The sequence below is a fragment of the Cladophialophora bantiana genome (genome assembly GCF_000835475.1).
Source record: "Cladophialophora bantiana CBS 173.52 unplaced genomic scaffold supercont1.10, whole genome shotgun sequence".
Taxonomy (NCBI): Eukaryota; Fungi; Ascomycota; class Eurotiomycetes; order Chaetothyriales; family Herpotrichiellaceae; genus Cladophialophora; species Cladophialophora bantiana.
In genome coordinates this window covers 663,330-678,667 of record NW_015971584.1, presented here as the reverse complement: position 1 = coordinate 678,667, position 15,338 = coordinate 663,330, and the positions used below count along the sequence as shown (strand labels likewise).

Sequence of the window (15,338 nt, the reverse complement as noted above, 5' to 3'; positions counted from 1 at the left end):
CGTCCCAGTGCGATCTTTCCCTCTCTCTTGGCACTGGTTTGTGGGGGAGCTCAATACCAAAATGTGGGACGTTTTCACACCCAGGTAACGTTCTGTCACAAGAGCAATAACAAGCAGCAACATCCATAACCTCGTTGCTTTGTGGGAGCTTTACTCGGCTACACGTCGGTTGCTTTCCATCCAGATCGTTCAAGATCGTTCAAGTTGGTCAGGGAAAAGCAGCAACATTCAGCACGTCTCAAATGACCCCACAAATACCGTCCCACATGGTCGTTGCCTCCGCTACCTGGGGTGACCCTCGGTCTTTGCATCTTTCAGCGTTGCCGACAAGCAATGTCGAGTCTGTGGGTTTGGAACTTACCATATAATGGAACAGATGACTTGATATAGGAACGTAAGTCTGTCATTCAGTGCTTCAACTCTTTGTCTTGTAATTGATATATAGATCAGATCCACATTGGTCTACTTTGCTCAAAGGGTCAAGAGATTCTTTCTCGTCTTGTGCTTGGCATAATGTCTCAAAGGGTACCTGATGCTGAAGAGACGGGTGTCATTATATGTGGCGGTGGTCCGACAGGTACGGTGCTTTCAGCCCTGCTTGGGGCTATGAAAGTGCCCAACATCGTGCTGGAGCGGGAGAAAGACATCACCACCGACCCTAGAGGCATCGCCTTGGACGAAGATGGAATTCGAATACTACAGTCAATCGGACTCTACGATCAGGTATACACAGAGATTGGGACGTGTGAGTAAAGCCCGTTCCGGAGCCATTATCGCACGATGTTTGTTGGCTGATAACCAAAAAGGTATGGAGATATTCAATTTCGTCACTGGAAGTGAGCCGAATCTATACAAAAAGCCACTGCTCACTATGGACTACACGACGACGGAGGGAGGCACAGGCCATGTCGGATTTATATGCCACAAGCAGCCAGCAATGGAGAAGGCGATCCGAGATCGGATCCACAAAATCCCCTTCTCAGAAATCCGGACCGAGTCTACATTGATCGGAATATCCGAACATCGTCACGGGGTGATCGTCGAGTACAAGAATGCACAAGGAGAGATCCGAAGATTGACGGCTCCGTTCTTAGTTGGTGCAGATGGGAAGACAGGCTACGTCAGGAAGTGCTATCTCGAACCGAAGGGTGTCAATTTGGAACGATGCAAAGAGTGAGTTCCTTCCTTCCGTTACGGGCCGATTTTGCTGATCAGAGGATGTAGGTCGGACTACGAGGAAACATGGGTTGCGCTGAACTGGCAGATCTCACTACCCACCGAAAAGACTCACCCAGACTTTCCCCTCTGGAGACTCGGGTATACGCCTGAACAAGTCTACGATCGATTCTTCCCCAAACAGTTCCGGTTCCTGTGCAATCATAAGCGCCCGTCGGTTTGTGGAAGATTCGGTCTGATGTCGGACCGGCTGTGGAGGTTCGAATTCGTTGTTCTAAAAGGCGAAGACGGCCACAAAATGGCTACGCCCGAGGAGACCAGCAAAATCATCTACCCTTATCTCACCCACCCCGGCAGCTGGTATGGTCTACAACATCCAGTCAGGTTTCCTGAGGACTGTGTCAAGACTTTGAGATCTCGGCCTTTCTCTTTCGTGGCGAGGAGCTGTAACAAGTGGGCCTTGGGAAGGGTCATCTTGGCTGGTGACGCCGCTCATGTCTTCCCTCCTTTCGGTAAGAGATAATGTTCGCCGGAGCATTGCATTGTGGAGATCCGACTGACCGGTCAATAGGCGGGCAAGGTATTGCTTCTGGATTTCGGGATGCATCCGCACTGGCCTGGAGGCTGGCGTTGTTACACCAGCATCCGACAACGGACCATGAAGCTCTGTTAACGGCATGGTATACCGAACGCAAGCAACAGCTCGAGCGCTCTCTAGCCGCCACCATCCAGAACGGAGCGTACGTGACAGAATCCGACCCCATCAAGGTCTTCATTCGCGAATGGTACATGTGGGCTATCCAACTTGTACCCAGCTGGAGGAAAGAGCTCCGGAAAGGGGCCCGAGCACAAGGAATGACCAAATATCGCTACAGCCCCGGACTGGCATTTGTGGGGGAGATGGGAGGCGGCCTGCTTCTCCCACAAATATACGCTTTCAACTTCAGGAAGAACGAGATCGAATTCACGGATGATTTGATCTTCTCTCCCGATAAAAAGGGATTGTTCCAGCTGCTTGTCTTACCGGACAGGGTGGACCAGATCAAGTCTCTTACGAGAGACCTCGAGAACATCAATCAACTCTCAGACAACTTGCTCCTTGGTGAGGAAGCAACCATCCTCATACAGTCCACGAGTGCATCGATCTCCCCCGGAGACATGCCCACGCAACAGGTGGCCCGCATTGCCACCGGCGACGAATTCGCGGTGGACCCGCTTCTCTGCAAGAACCGACCTCCCCCAGTCGGTTACGACGAGTGGCGGCTTCGCAGGGAGACAAAGGCGAAGAAGTACGTCATTCTTAGACCGGATCGCTTTGTGTTTGCCGCTTGCGATACGCCTGCGGAGCTGAGACAGGCCGTGAGCAAAATCGCAAGCGCATTGCATGTGGCTTGAGTCCTTAAGCCGCCAACGGTATGACGGCGTTTCCTTGTCCAAGATGTCGAATATATAGTAATATAATAAGCATTGAATATGGAAAAGCACGCCTTTTCAGTGCTTAACGGAGATCCAGCGGATGCTCTGCGTTCGGAAATCGCTCGGTGGTTAAGCATTGCGCAAGGAGTCACGCGTGTAACAAGTAAAAAGAGGCGGTAATCAGAAAGAAAGGAGGGGACCTTTGGGAACCTTCTTTTCCTGTCGCTCCTAATGGATATTGTTGAATGTTGGACACCGACTGCTTTGAAAAATGGACCCGGACCCGGACCCGACGCATGGTGACTACAAGTAGGTACTGGCGGCCTTGCAAAGACAGGAAGAGAGAGGAAGAGGAGAGAGAGGGCGATGAACCGTTTTCTTTTGTTCGGTTCAGCCTGGTGCCTTTCCACCGCGGCCACCTCGGAATCGCACCCGTCATCCTCCTTAGTTCCTCCCTAGGCCCTTAATATTAATACTTCGGATCAGGCGGATTCGGCAACCGTTTGACATGTGGGCCGGGTCCAATCACAACCCTCGTCGTCGCCGTCACCGTTCTTTGGACTTCAGCCTCTTATCGGAATCCGACGCTGGTGGCTGGCGCGTGCTTGGGGTTACTGCTCTGGAAGTGACCAAACGGTTGGGACTTCGATTGTGTGTGTAGGGCGGTCAAGATACCCGAAACTCTCCTACGCACGCTAGAACGTGCCACCCGTGTCATCTTGACGGTTTGACTGCACGGGGTGGACAGGGGGCCCTTGACCTCCCTACGCCATATATTGGAATGCTGCCCCAGCTCAGCTTCAGCCCAGCCTTGAAGCCTTGTCTACCCTATCATTTTCCCACGACCATCGTATCCGTCACACCTTCATCGTGGAGACCGCGTGGACAGGGTGCTGTGGTTCAGCTTCCTTTTTCTCCGTATAAGTTAAAATTCTTTCCACACCTCACCGCTGCCCGCAGATTTCAGGTTTGTCCACCTCTGGTCTTCGTGGCAAAACACATCTGATACATCTCGGCCTTCTGCCTTCTCAATTTCCCCGAAGCCAGAGTTGGCCGATTGAATTCTGCTTGCGTCAAAATCCCTCTCACACCGATGGAGGTGTCGCTCTTCGCTCTCCCGCCTGAAATTCGTCTGCAAATATGGTCCTACCTGGTTCAACCAACGGTGATTTACCCGTGTGAATGTGCAACGAGACACGAACAATGTCAAGCTCACCGCCTGGACGCCTGCTGCCACAACACCTCCACATACCAGCACTGCGACAACCGCATCCTTCGAGTCAGCCGTCAAATCTGCGATGAAGTCCAGCCACTTGCGAAGCGAGCAGGAGAGACGAGAGTCTTCGTGCTATGCAATAATCTCTGCCTCGACAATTTCTTCAAAACGCTTGACCCAAAAGACTGGAAGTGGGTCAATCACTTGAGGGTGGATTTGTTCGTCGGTTGGGGCAATGGCAATCAAGACGATTGGTTTCTCTGCCAGATGCATCGCTGGGCAAAAAGATACGTGGCCGGCGCCATGAGCAATTACGATCAGGGAAGAGAGGTGACGATCCAGCCGGCGGATGAGGCCAAAGAAGACAAGAACGGGCGGAGGACGCTCACTGTCGACATCTACCTTTCCTGACACCTGACCCTGTGCCGCCTACCGAGCCACCTGGCGGTCCATCGCGGATGGTGGTAGCTGCTTGTCCGTAGTCATGCTGGATAACCCGGATGCGGCCGAGTTCTCCCTTCCTCATCGATCACACCGTCATACCGATTGCACAACAGTTTCGCCGCTCCATTCTGGGACGGCACACGGGCACAGCTGAGGTCTGGGGCACACGACGACATCGGAGCAAGATAAGCTAAAATCCTGAACCTTGATGTGTCAACAAAATGGTGGGAAAAGATACGAGGTAAACGGCCGCGGGATCCCTTGGCGTGTCCGGTGTGTGCCCATTCACGTGACGGTCTGGAGCCCTTATCATCACGTGCGTGGATGATAACAACACCTCGCAAAACTTGGACACCACTTTCCACTGCCTCACCGAGTCGATGCAACTGTAACCAACTTGCTTACCCTTCAACTATTTCATGCACCGAATGACGATGTCGCCTCGGCAAGGGCTGGGCCTGTCCTTACAGGCTCGGGTCGTTTGAGCTTCCTTCTGTAGCGGTTATCATGCACCCGAAACCCATTAGGGAGCTCTCCTGATGACGAATCCGTGGCCCCTAGAGGATCCCATTTTCGGCCTCCTGTTCCATCAAGATGCTATTACGGGAGCCACAATATCTTTCCAGAGCAGGTATCACATGGCGGAAGCCCCACGTAACCGGAGATCCGTTTGCTGCATAGTGCTCACGGTAGGTGATTGTATTTTGGTTGCAGGCACGGGCAATTGAAATGCAATGTGGCTCCGACGTGTTATAAGTGATGGGTGGAATCTTCTTAGTCACGACGCAGCAAGAGAGTCCTGGCAGTCTCGTTCTCGTCAACTGAGCCTCTTCATCCAAAAATGTCTTCGACAGAGTCGGTTTTCCAAATGATCTACACGGAAAGACTGCAGCTTCGGATCTTCGACCCTGCGCTTCCTTCCGACTACGATACCCTCTTGGCCATCTACGACAGCGACTTTATAAGGCGGACGGTGGGCAATCCAGGCATCTTCACTCGCGAAGACATCGACGCCCGCTGCGCGAGGTTCGGTCTTCTTCGACCCAAAGACTCGTCCGATCCCACAAGGCCTGCGGCCGTTCTTCCGTCCCATCCATGGCACATCGTCTACCTCCGCGGTACCGATACCGCCGTCGGTGTCATCTCCCTATTCCACCGCCACCCGCTCCCGTACCCCGACATCGGCTGGGCCGTGGCGGAAGAATACATGAACAGAGGTTACGCGACCGAGGCAGCGAAGGCCGCGTTGCGGTGGTGGACGGAAGAGATGCGCGTCGAGGGCATTTGGGCGGCCGCGTTTGACACAAACATCGCAAGTCACAGGGTTGCTCAAAAGGTTGGCTTCGTCGACGGAGGTTCGATTCGGTTGCTGCTGTCGGACACGGTGGTTAAGGAAGCGAGAGCCTTCGTGCAGCCCAAGATGGGACGGTGTCTGGATGGGATGACCATTGACGTAAGGCCAAAGTGAGCACCGTGTGTGGCCGAAGGAGGGTGGGAAAAAAAAATGGAAACAGTCCGTTACCAGATTGAGGAATTCGCTTTATCTCCTTCTCTGGGCTTACTCTTTTCTTCAATACTTCTCCCCTCCTCTCGCGCCATGACTGAGCCTGTAATGGTGCAGTTGTTCTCTATCAAATCTACCCATTTACATAGACTAGTCTAGACCTTCCTTCCCTTAAAACAATCCCAATGCCTGCACAGTTTCAACAACAACCCCCCTCCCATCATCATCAATCCATCAATATCCCATTTCCAAAGTCCGACAGGCCTGCAGCTGGCGACTCAAGTTAACTCCCTTGACAAAGACCCATCCATCTCGATGTATCTGGCAAACATAACGGTGCGGACTCCCCAGATGCGATCCGTGCTCCCCGGCGGATATTGTATGTGCTGGTCGTGGGGAACGTTGTCTCTCTGTCCCCGTCGCCGTATCCAGTTCGTCTGAGCATACGTGGATCACTCGACTCTCATCCCATCATCGCGGGGAAATGGCAACAGATACAGGTAGGTCGTCTTCGTGTCCGGTACCCATGATCATCGCATCTGCATCCAGTCTTTTGTTTTTTGTTTTTTGGTTTTTCGTTTCGTTTCGGTCTCTGTTTCCTGCCCACCGATGCTCCCCTCTTCCTTACCTTGGTCTGTAATAACTCTCCCTGTAAACTGGCAATCTGGTATTGAACTCTGGGGAAAATGCCAAAGGGCCTCTGTCTCCACTGCCACTGGCTCTACAGCTTCCATTCCCTCTTCTCCCCACCTGCAATGGCCTGTCTCGCCATGCACGGAAAGTGGCGCATTGTAGGGTACTAGAGACCTATGGCCCGTTTCTTTAGACATGGAACTGCGCCTTGTACCTTGTCTCCAGGGCCGCCTTGAGGGCATCGCAAGTCTGCTTGGCGTCGCCAAAGAGCATCCTCGTTCCGGGCATGTAGAACATCGGGTTCGGAACGTCGGCTGGTGAGACCGGGGTTAATCAGCGAGTGGGTAACTCTCTACAGCTGGTGTGAAGTGGGCGGGGGAGGATCGAGAGATCTGGGATCGGAGACAGAGGTGAAAAGGAAGAGAGAGGGGAAAAGGAAAGGAAAAGTGGTTCTGTTACTCACCGTATCCGCTGCTCATCCCTCTCTTCATAACTACCACCCCTTTACTCTTCCAGGCATGCAACACGGGCATCCCGGCTATGGGACTCCCGGGCTCCAACGCAATTGGATTCACCGTGTCGTTCGCGCCAATCACCAACGTGAGATCCGTCTCCGGGAAGTCGTCATTGATCTCATCCATCTCCAAAACGATATCATACGGCACGCTCGCCTCGGCCAGCAGCACGTTGCACTGTCCCGGCATCCGTCCCGCGACAGGGTGGATTGCGAAGCGGACGTTGACGCCTTTGGAACGCAAAAGAGAGACAATTTCGGCAATGGCGTACTGCGCTTTTGCCACAGCCATGCCGTATCCGACCACGATGATGACGGATTCAGCGTTGGCGAGCGCCTCGACGGTCTCTTCCACCGTGGTCTTTGTGACCTGCCCCTTGATTTCGTGCGAGGTTTGGGCGATGGGCGCGATGCCGCCGAAGAGGACGTTGGTGAGGGACCGATTCATTGCCACGCACTGTTTCGAAACGAAAGGAGATGTCAGTAAATGATTCCTAAATGGGTTGAAAGCAGGGATATGAACGGGTGGGCTGGTCCTTTACCATGATGTATGATAGGATGGAACCGCTGACGCCAATCAACGAGCCTACGGTTAGTAGTAAGGGGTTGTCAAGCATAAAGCCCTCGGCAACGAGGGCGAAGCCAGAATACGCATTCAACACGGTGATAACCACAGCTAACAACAAGCGGTCAGTACGAGGTCAGCCAGAACAAGGGACAAGCAGAAACATACGCATATCTGCTCCCCCGATAGCAGCGGTGGTGGTATATCCCTTGGCAAAACTAAGAGCAGTGTTTGCAGATAGACACACCGCGGCCATAGCAGGCGCACCGGGCGCCATGGTCAAAAAAGCACCCATCGTGCCGGCGTTGGCGGCCAACAGACCAGAGTTAATGAGATGACGGCCAGGAAGGATGGTGGGCCGAGACGACATGCGTCCCGCGAGTTTCAGGAAAGCAACGAGGGACCCAGTGAATGTTACGCCACCTGAAGATCGTTAGCTTGATTTTGGAACCAGAAATACTGGCCTGGAAACATACCGATGAGAACGCCAAAGTATGCAGTTACCATATGTAAGGTCGAGATGTCCGAGACGTGAGCCAGTACACTGCCTATGCTAGTGAGGACGGCAGCGAGACCGACAACTGAGTGCAAGGCTGCAACGGTCTGAGGGAGTTCCGTAGGGGTAATCCGTCTACCAATGAGGGCGCCTGTTTGTCGTCTTCAGTACCCCTTTCATATCCGCGGGCAGCCCGATCAAGGGGGGGAGCGTACCAACAACACCGCCAATAGCTGCAATCGCTCCAAACTGTGTCAACACCTCGGGAGAAAATCCTACTGCGCCGAGTGAGGCGATGATACCGGCCAGGACACCCAGGATTCCGAGCAGATTTCCTGTTCGGGCCGTTGCTTGCGATGCCAGGCCTTGGATGGATCCTAAAATGGCAAGCATTAGATACCGAACGACGGATCGTCGCTGGAAAGGAGCCAGACACTCACCAATGCAGAGCAGACTGCTGACCAGATATCCAGCCTGCACGAGCCCAGCCATCCCTGTGCTCGCTGCTGCGATAAACCCACCAGCAAAGAGCACGCCCGGAATCGCGTACAACCATGGATATTCCGGCGGGTCCGTTGGCCGCTTGAACATATCCAACATGCGCTTCGTAATAACAAATCCGCCAGATACATTGACAAAAGCAAGAAGAACCGATAGCGCCCCGAGCGCTTGTGGGATTGTTTCCGGCAGATATCCGCCGCCCATGATGAAGAAGCCACCTACACCCACGATACCGGAAATGGCGTTGGTAACACTCATCAAAGGGGAATGAAGCGCGGGAATCACACCCCAGACAGAACGATAGCCGATCAAGCCTGCGAGACCGGCGGTAAATGCGCTACTCATGAACAATGGAGACGTCAATTTCCCGAGGGCAAGAGCTGCGCTCATTCCTCCGGTCACGGCGGCTGCATTGCGAGCTTGCTTTTCCCAAGGAGTTAGTTCTACGGGCTTCGATTCATGCTCATGATGCTGCTGGACAGGAGCCGGAGGTGGAGCTGGTCGCGGAGCAGGAGGGATTATTTCACCATTGTGCGTAACGATGGAGCCTCGCACGACTTCGTCTTCCATATCGATGCCGAAGTGGTTGTCCTTGGGAGAAATCGACAGCAGGAATTTTGTGATATTGTTGGAATACAAGCTCGTTGACTGTGTGGGAAGTCGAGACGGAAAATCCGTGTATCCAATAATGGTTACATGGTTGTGCACAATGAGTTTGCCAGGCTGAGTGACCTCGCAGTTCCCGCCGCCTTCTGCTGCAAGGTCAACAATCACGGAGCCAGGCTTCATGGCGCTGACCATTTTCTCTGTGATCAGTTTCGGAGAAGGTTTTCCTGGAATTGCCGCGGTAGTGATGACAATGTCAACGTCTTTGCACTGTTCCATGAACAGTTTCATCTCTGCCTCGATGAATTCCTTAGACATTTCCTTACTGTACCCACCCGCCGCAGAACCCTCTTCTTTGACACTGACTTCCAAAAAATCAGCCCCTAGCGATTGCACTTGTTCTCGAGCAGCGGAACGAGTGTCAAACCCGCGGACAATCGCGCCCAATCGGCGTGCGGTTGTGATGGCGCTCAATCCAGCAACACCGGCTCCGATGACCAGGACTTTGGAGGGAGGAATCTTTCCTGCGGCCGTGACCTGACCCGTCAAGAAGCGACCATAGTGATTAGATGCCTCAAGCACGGCTTTGTAGCCCGCGATGTTGGCCATGGAACTAAGCGCATCAAACGCCTGAGCACGCGAAATCCGCGGAATCATGTCCATCGCGAAAGCAGTCACGCGCCGAGAAGCAAGAGCCTCAACGAGGGGCTTGTTTTGCATGGGCTGCAGAAACGAGATCAAGGCGGTCCCCTCCCGAATGGTGGGAACTTCCGACTCCAAGTTGGGTGGACGAACCTTGAGCAGAATATTGCTTTCCGCCCACACAGTCTGGCGGTCAACCACAGTGGCGCCAACATGCTCGTATACCTCATCGGCGTATTCGGCTTCAGTGCCCGCCCCACGCTCGACAAGAACACGCGCGAAGCCTTTCTTCAAGAGCAAAGGGATGTTCTGCGGTGCGACCGCAACACGACGTTCACCGGCAAGGGTCTCTTTTGGAATGCCAATGGTTAGTTGCGAATAAGGAACTGGAGCCACTGGCAGGTCAGACTTGAATCTCGACCAGACCGCGACGGCCCTCGGCGGTAGTTTTATGAGACTCTTATGTTGTTGTTGGCTTTTCAAGGTGAGCGGAACCAGCCCGCGACAGGGTGAGTGCACATATCGCCTCGCGTGACGGCTCTGCCGCACACAACCATAGATGGCGCTTAACCCTGGAAATGAGTTCGAATTGTCAGCCTGGATCTCAGGCTCCCAGAATGGCCCTTCAGTGCAAAAAGCGTGTCCAAGGTACCTGAGTCTCTGAAGCTGAAGCAGCTCTTGGTTGATAGTTTAACCGACAGGGGCGCAGACCAGCTGGGCAAAGAGGCGTGAGCCATCGTGCTGTCTCACCGCCACAAACAAGCTCGATAAGAACCTTGCAAATTCGGATCTGGAGCTGCAGATAACCGCGATGACCTGCATGTCAAACCCGAAGGTTCCCGTCAAGTAAAAGACACGATTCTATGGCATACTCTGAGCCCGAAAGGAGGCCTGGCGAGCTTGCAGTGTAGACAAACAGCCGAATGAACAGGAGAAATTGGGAGAGCAAGATGAGAAGGTGAACGTGGCAGGCTGGTGACGAAGACAACTCAGCAACAGTCGAATTAGTGGGCAGCGGGACCTGTAAGGAACCGATGAGACTGCCGAGGAAGAAACAGGCACATGACGGCTAGGGTTCCGAGTACAGTTCGGAGAGATTCATAAAGCCTGAAAGCTGTGCGCTCGCGTGGGTTGCATTGACTGACCTTGTGGTGAGGCTAGTCGGAAGGGTAGCCTCGAGTAGCCTAGGTGAATGCCCCTCCAACGGGGTTGCAGCCTCCCGGGTACCCTGCACAGTCTCCGGGTCCCAAGAGCTGCCCGTGGGGGTGGAGCGGGCGGGGCGAAAATCAAGTGTGGAGGAGCGAGTTTGGGTAACTCCGTGGAAGCAATGGAATGGGATCACCACTTATGCACCATGCCCATGAAGCGAGCTTATGTACCACGTGTATATCACTACCTCGTCGCCAGTACTTGGCCAGCGGGCGGAGCTGTGTACCTCTGTGTCCTGCTAAGCTGCCGCACAAGGCACCCTGTCGGCTACAGCCTGGTTGAACCCGTGTCCCAGGGACCATCAGCAATGATTCCATTGCCTGATCGCCCGTCACACTGCGAGAGTTCCGCTGTGCCCACCCCTTGATCCGGCAGCTCGTGATCCATCCCAGCAATGGGTTCCAAGAATCCACGAAATGTCGTCCGGGTAATGATCCATTCTTTATGGAAGTCATCCTCGTTTTCGCCTTGATCAGGAGGGTCAGGGCCGACCGGCGTCGCCTGCAGATCCCCTGATACACCATTGGCAACTTGGTGATTTTCTTTCTTCTCCTCAATATCCAGCGTCCACCTCATCCCATAGCCGCTTGCGTTCCTGATCTCATACACCGCTACCCCATCGTGCAAGAGCATGACATTCCTCCAAACCGCTTGCACAAGCATATCCTCCAGGATCCCTCGTGCAATCTCGGACTTGTTCTCATTGCTCCCTGTGGGCATGGTCCAGAATGGATGCAGTCGGCCATGCTCCGAGGAGGCACCCCCGCGTTCGAAATGTTTGCAAAGCGCAACTGCACCTGAGGACATGCGGGTTTTGGGACGCGGTGGCGCATTGAATGTATCGCGCAGGGTGGATGTTGATGGTGGAAGCAGGAAGAGTGTGCCCTTTGTTTTCACCAGGCCTGCACTGCGGTATGTGGCTTCGCGATCCGAGGGGCTGTTGGACCACGGAAGGACGAGGGAAGGGTACATATTACCATGGACGATTTCGTTTGTAGCGCTCGTCAAGGATCGAAGTGGAACAAGCACGCAAAGCCTATAAAGAGCGGTGAGAAGTCTTCTTCTTGTGGTAGTTTGAACAACATCGCTGCGAGGCAATGCGACAATGGTGAATCGTCAATTCATCGTAGACAAAGGAGATGATACGGCCTGCCTCGAAGTCAATGAGTGATGGCCACAACAGAATGCATTAAAACCGCGAAGGGCGCGGTCGGGTAAACAATGCACCGGTGGCGCCCGGAGGTTCATCAGATTATCAGATTCCGAGGACCGATAGCGTCATACACTTTTGTTATGGCGAAGGTCAAAGTCGCGACTTGTGCCGGGATGCGTCGAGGCGTCCAATCCGCAGGTCATATTGGTCAGCTCGACGGCCTACAACGGTGTTTACACACAAACTCAAGTGCCTAGTGGCATCACGGTGCTCCGCACGAGGGAGCGATGATCGATACTCTTACAATATATGCATGGCACGACCTCTCTGGGCCTTCCCTCCCCTCCTTCAGGCAGAATCCATCCCTCCGTCGACCTTTGCTCAATCGAACTTCAGCTTGATCCAGCCCGCAATTCATCCTCCTGTATTAGCAGTCGGTGCCCACCATGGCGTCTGCAACGGGTATCCCAGAGCACAATCCTGCTCTTGAAGAGGAGGAGCCTCTCTTGGGACGACCAGGAGATGTCACGCAACGGCCAGGCCAGGGAATGCAATTCAATTTTGTGGCCGGAACAGGTAAGGGAAGCTGCGTCGGATGCCCACGACGGCCAACACTGTTTCCCGGCATTGTTGCTAATGGGAAGCCAGCCATCCTTGCCCAAGTGGGCATCGTCGTCTTGACAGCTCTGGTCTGGGCTGCGGTCTTTAAGCACAAATTCATATTCTTCTCCTACCATCCTTTACTCAATTCCTTGGCCGTCCTCCTGCTTGTCCAAGGTGTGCTGGTCCTGCAACCCACGGCGGCTCAAAAGGACAAGATTACGGGCGCATATGTGCACTCAGCAATCAATACATCGGCAGTGGCATTGCTCATTGCCGGCTTGGTCATCATCGAGATGAACAAAGCTTCACACCCAGAAACCCGGTTCCAGAGTGTGCATGGGAAGATGGCATTGGTGGCATACATACTCATCTTCCTGCAATGGCTCATTGGAGCCGCTGCATTTTACTTGCCTGAGACAATATTCGGCTCTATCGACCGAGCCAAGTCGTTATATAAATATCATAGGTATGTAATCTGGATTGCCGCGGTTCTGTGGCCTAACATGGAGGCAGAGTCTCTGGCTACGTCCTCGTCGTCTATCTTCTTGCTGTCGTTGCAGCAGCCACCCAGACAGATTACAACAAGAAGTTTATTCATATCAAGCTGTGGGCTGTCATTGTGGCAAGCTTTCTGGTGCTCGCTGGTGTGATACCGCGAATCAAAAAGCACAAGCTTGGATTTTGAAATGCTTGTTGATATTGTCCACCATGTTGTCAAAGGGTTGGGGAACGGGTCGCATCGCATGATTTGCATGGTTCGCATGGTTCAACGGTCCTTCCTCCGACAAAGAGAGCACCTCAAGAGCTCAAATAATCAGTCCAGGGGAAAACACCGACACCAATCAACGCGGTTCAGCATGGAATTCCAGGGAAGAAATATTACAGGGTCTGGAATATGTGACACAGCCTAGCCCAAAACACGCGCTGTATCTAATGTAGCCAGAGTGGCCGCCGTGTCAAATATAGCTAACGGTATGGGTAAAAAAAATTATCGGGCACTACTCCTTCCATAGACGGAATGCTCGTTGTGAATGAAGGGCACCTTCGATACAGTAGCGGATGACGACCTTCATTCTGCCGTGGCATGCTGAAGTCTGTCGGATTGTGAGCATCAGTATACCGCCAAATCCGAGCAGCAGTTGGATTTTAGTCTGACTGTCATGGCATCGAGGGAGCTCATTCTTGAATCGAGTCTTAATTTCGTCCCGGCTTTGTCCACGCTGTGATCTCTGTCGTCAACTCCCGAAATGGCACGGTTGCGATCGACAACACCACCGCTTCCCTTCGAGCTTCTTCGCCTCCCTCATGATGAAGTCTTCTCGGCTGCGAATCACCGTCCTCTTGGGGTCATGTATGATGGACTTGTATACTGTCAGCATCCAGTGATGAGGCCAGGGTTAATGGACTGGCTGCGCCAACTCACATCCAGTCCAATTCCGTGGTAAAAGCGTGCACAACGTCCTCTGGACCGAGGACATCGTCTTCAATTTCGTCGGCAGCGGCAAGTCCACTGTCACCGTTCACTCCGACTCGGTCGAGCTTTCCTCCTCGCTGCGCACTCTTCATAATGGGAGCGCCACAGAGACGGCTGATCTCCCACTTGCCCTGTGCGAACCGCAGTGATCAGGAGCGCATTGCGAGCAGCCTGTTGTACTTTGGCAGACACTCAATTCTCGGATGCATCCACTGCTGAATCATACAACAGCCCGGACTACTTAGGAGCCGAGCCGACGCCCTTGCATTCGTCTTTGGCGTTTGGTGAGCATCACATCGGGCCGCCGTGAGCCTAAAGTGGGCAATGCCAAAACCAGGCCAACCCGTAAATGAAAGCCGCAGACTTCAACCACGTCCTCGAGAGGCTCTGCCCGCTGCTCCTCGCCCAAGTCCTGATGCGGTTCTTCTACTGGAAACTGCCCCTCGCTTTATACCGCTGCTATTAGACCCGCCCACTTGTACGTATGACGAGGACTGTGTACTTGCGGTGGTGCCTCTCCCGGCAATGCCGACCCTTCCCGTACCGCGCGAAGTCGCTCTCGCAGGCTTGGTGGCCGCCTCGGTTCTGCGCCTCTCTTCCTCTTCCGTTTGTTTTGCTGCTGCTCTCTTTCTCTCCTCCTGCTCCGCTTCTCGTCGCTCGGCAGCGCGCTTTTTCTCCATGGCTTCCTCTTCGATGTCTGCAATATCTTGGCTGGCACCCTGCCATGAGGGGTCAAGGATGAGACGCTGGTTGTGTTCTGTTTGAGATAAGATCTTTGTCCACGTATTAAGCAGGCTTGACGCAGCGGAGACAGTGTTATTCACGGTCTGGTTCCTAGAATTAGCGATCGGATCCGGGGACGGGCAGGAGCAGGTTGGGTGTGTACCTTCATGTTGCTTTTGGCCTTGTGGAGGCTCTGAATCACACCCTCAATAGCCTCATTAGCCTGGCGAACGCTCTGTAGTTCTTGACGCAGGCTTTCTTCATATTCTTCTTGTTCCTGGTATGCATATTTTGGGGCATTAGATGATTTGCCGACCGCTTCTTGTTCCGCAGGGGCGTGCCAGAGGCTTTCATCAAGTTCATCGTCAATCAGGCTAGAAGTGTTGTGACTCATGATGTGGAAGAGCAGTGGATGATTTTGGCCTCCTTAGGATGTCGCCGGGTTTGCATAATATGTTTGCTG

General features: G+C 53.5%; 6 protein-coding genes across 6 annotated transcripts; 3 read left to right on the top strand and 3 right to left on the bottom strand.

The window, feature by feature from the left end:
• Positions 1–513: 513 nt before the first annotated feature.
• Z519_07151 (uncharacterized protein) lies at positions 514–2,571 on the top strand (the record flags this gene model as incomplete). The annotated part of the gene is made up of 4 exons (XM_016764886.1): positions 514–745; positions 807–1,173; positions 1,225–1,688; positions 1,748–2,571. 4 exons carry the CDS (start codon positions 514–516, stop codon positions 2,569–2,571), a joined length of 1,887 nt encoding a protein of 628 aa, XP_016618836.1.
• A 2,522-nt stretch (positions 2,572–5,093) lies between these two features.
• On the top strand, positions 5,094–5,720 carry Z519_07150 (uncharacterized protein; the record flags this gene model as incomplete). Its single annotated transcript, XM_016764885.1, has 1 exon — positions 5,094–5,720. One exon carries the CDS (start codon positions 5,094–5,096, stop codon positions 5,718–5,720), a length of 627 nt encoding a protein of 208 aa, XP_016618835.1.
• An 858-nt stretch (positions 5,721–6,578) lies between these two features.
• Z519_07149 (NAD(P)(+) transhydrogenase (AB-specific), alpha subunit) lies at positions 6,579–10,450 on the bottom strand (the record flags this gene model as incomplete). Its single annotated transcript, XM_016764884.1, has 8 exons — positions 6,579–6,703; positions 6,853–7,360; positions 7,446–7,579; positions 7,637–7,891; positions 7,945–8,115; positions 8,180–8,341; positions 8,405–10,285; positions 10,366–10,450. The coding sequence occupies 8 exons, from the start codon at positions 10,448–10,450 to the stop codon at positions 6,579–6,581; spliced, it is 3,321 nt and encodes a 1,106-aa protein (XP_016618834.1).
• A 739-nt stretch (positions 10,451–11,189) lies between these two features.
• Positions 11,190–11,894, bottom strand: Z519_07148 (uncharacterized protein; the record flags this gene model as incomplete). Its single annotated transcript, XM_016764883.1, has 1 exon — positions 11,190–11,894. One exon carries the CDS (start codon positions 11,892–11,894, stop codon positions 11,190–11,192), a length of 705 nt encoding a protein of 234 aa, XP_016618833.1.
• A 627-nt stretch (positions 11,895–12,521) lies between these two features.
• Z519_07147 (uncharacterized protein) lies at positions 12,522–13,363 on the top strand (the record flags this gene model as incomplete). The annotated part of the gene is made up of 3 exons (XM_016764882.1): positions 12,522–12,651; positions 12,724–13,144; positions 13,192–13,363. The coding sequence occupies 3 exons, from the start codon at positions 12,522–12,524 to the stop codon at positions 13,361–13,363; spliced, it is 723 nt and encodes a 240-aa protein (XP_016618832.1).
• Positions 13,364–14,517: 1,154 nt separating this feature from the next.
• On the bottom strand, positions 14,518–15,269 carry Z519_07146 (uncharacterized protein; the record flags this gene model as incomplete). The annotated part of the gene is made up of 2 exons (XM_016764881.1): positions 14,518–14,979; positions 15,039–15,269. 2 exons carry the CDS (start codon positions 15,267–15,269, stop codon positions 14,518–14,520), a joined length of 693 nt encoding a protein of 230 aa, XP_016618831.1.
• Between the last annotated feature and the right edge of the window lie 69 nt (positions 15,270–15,338).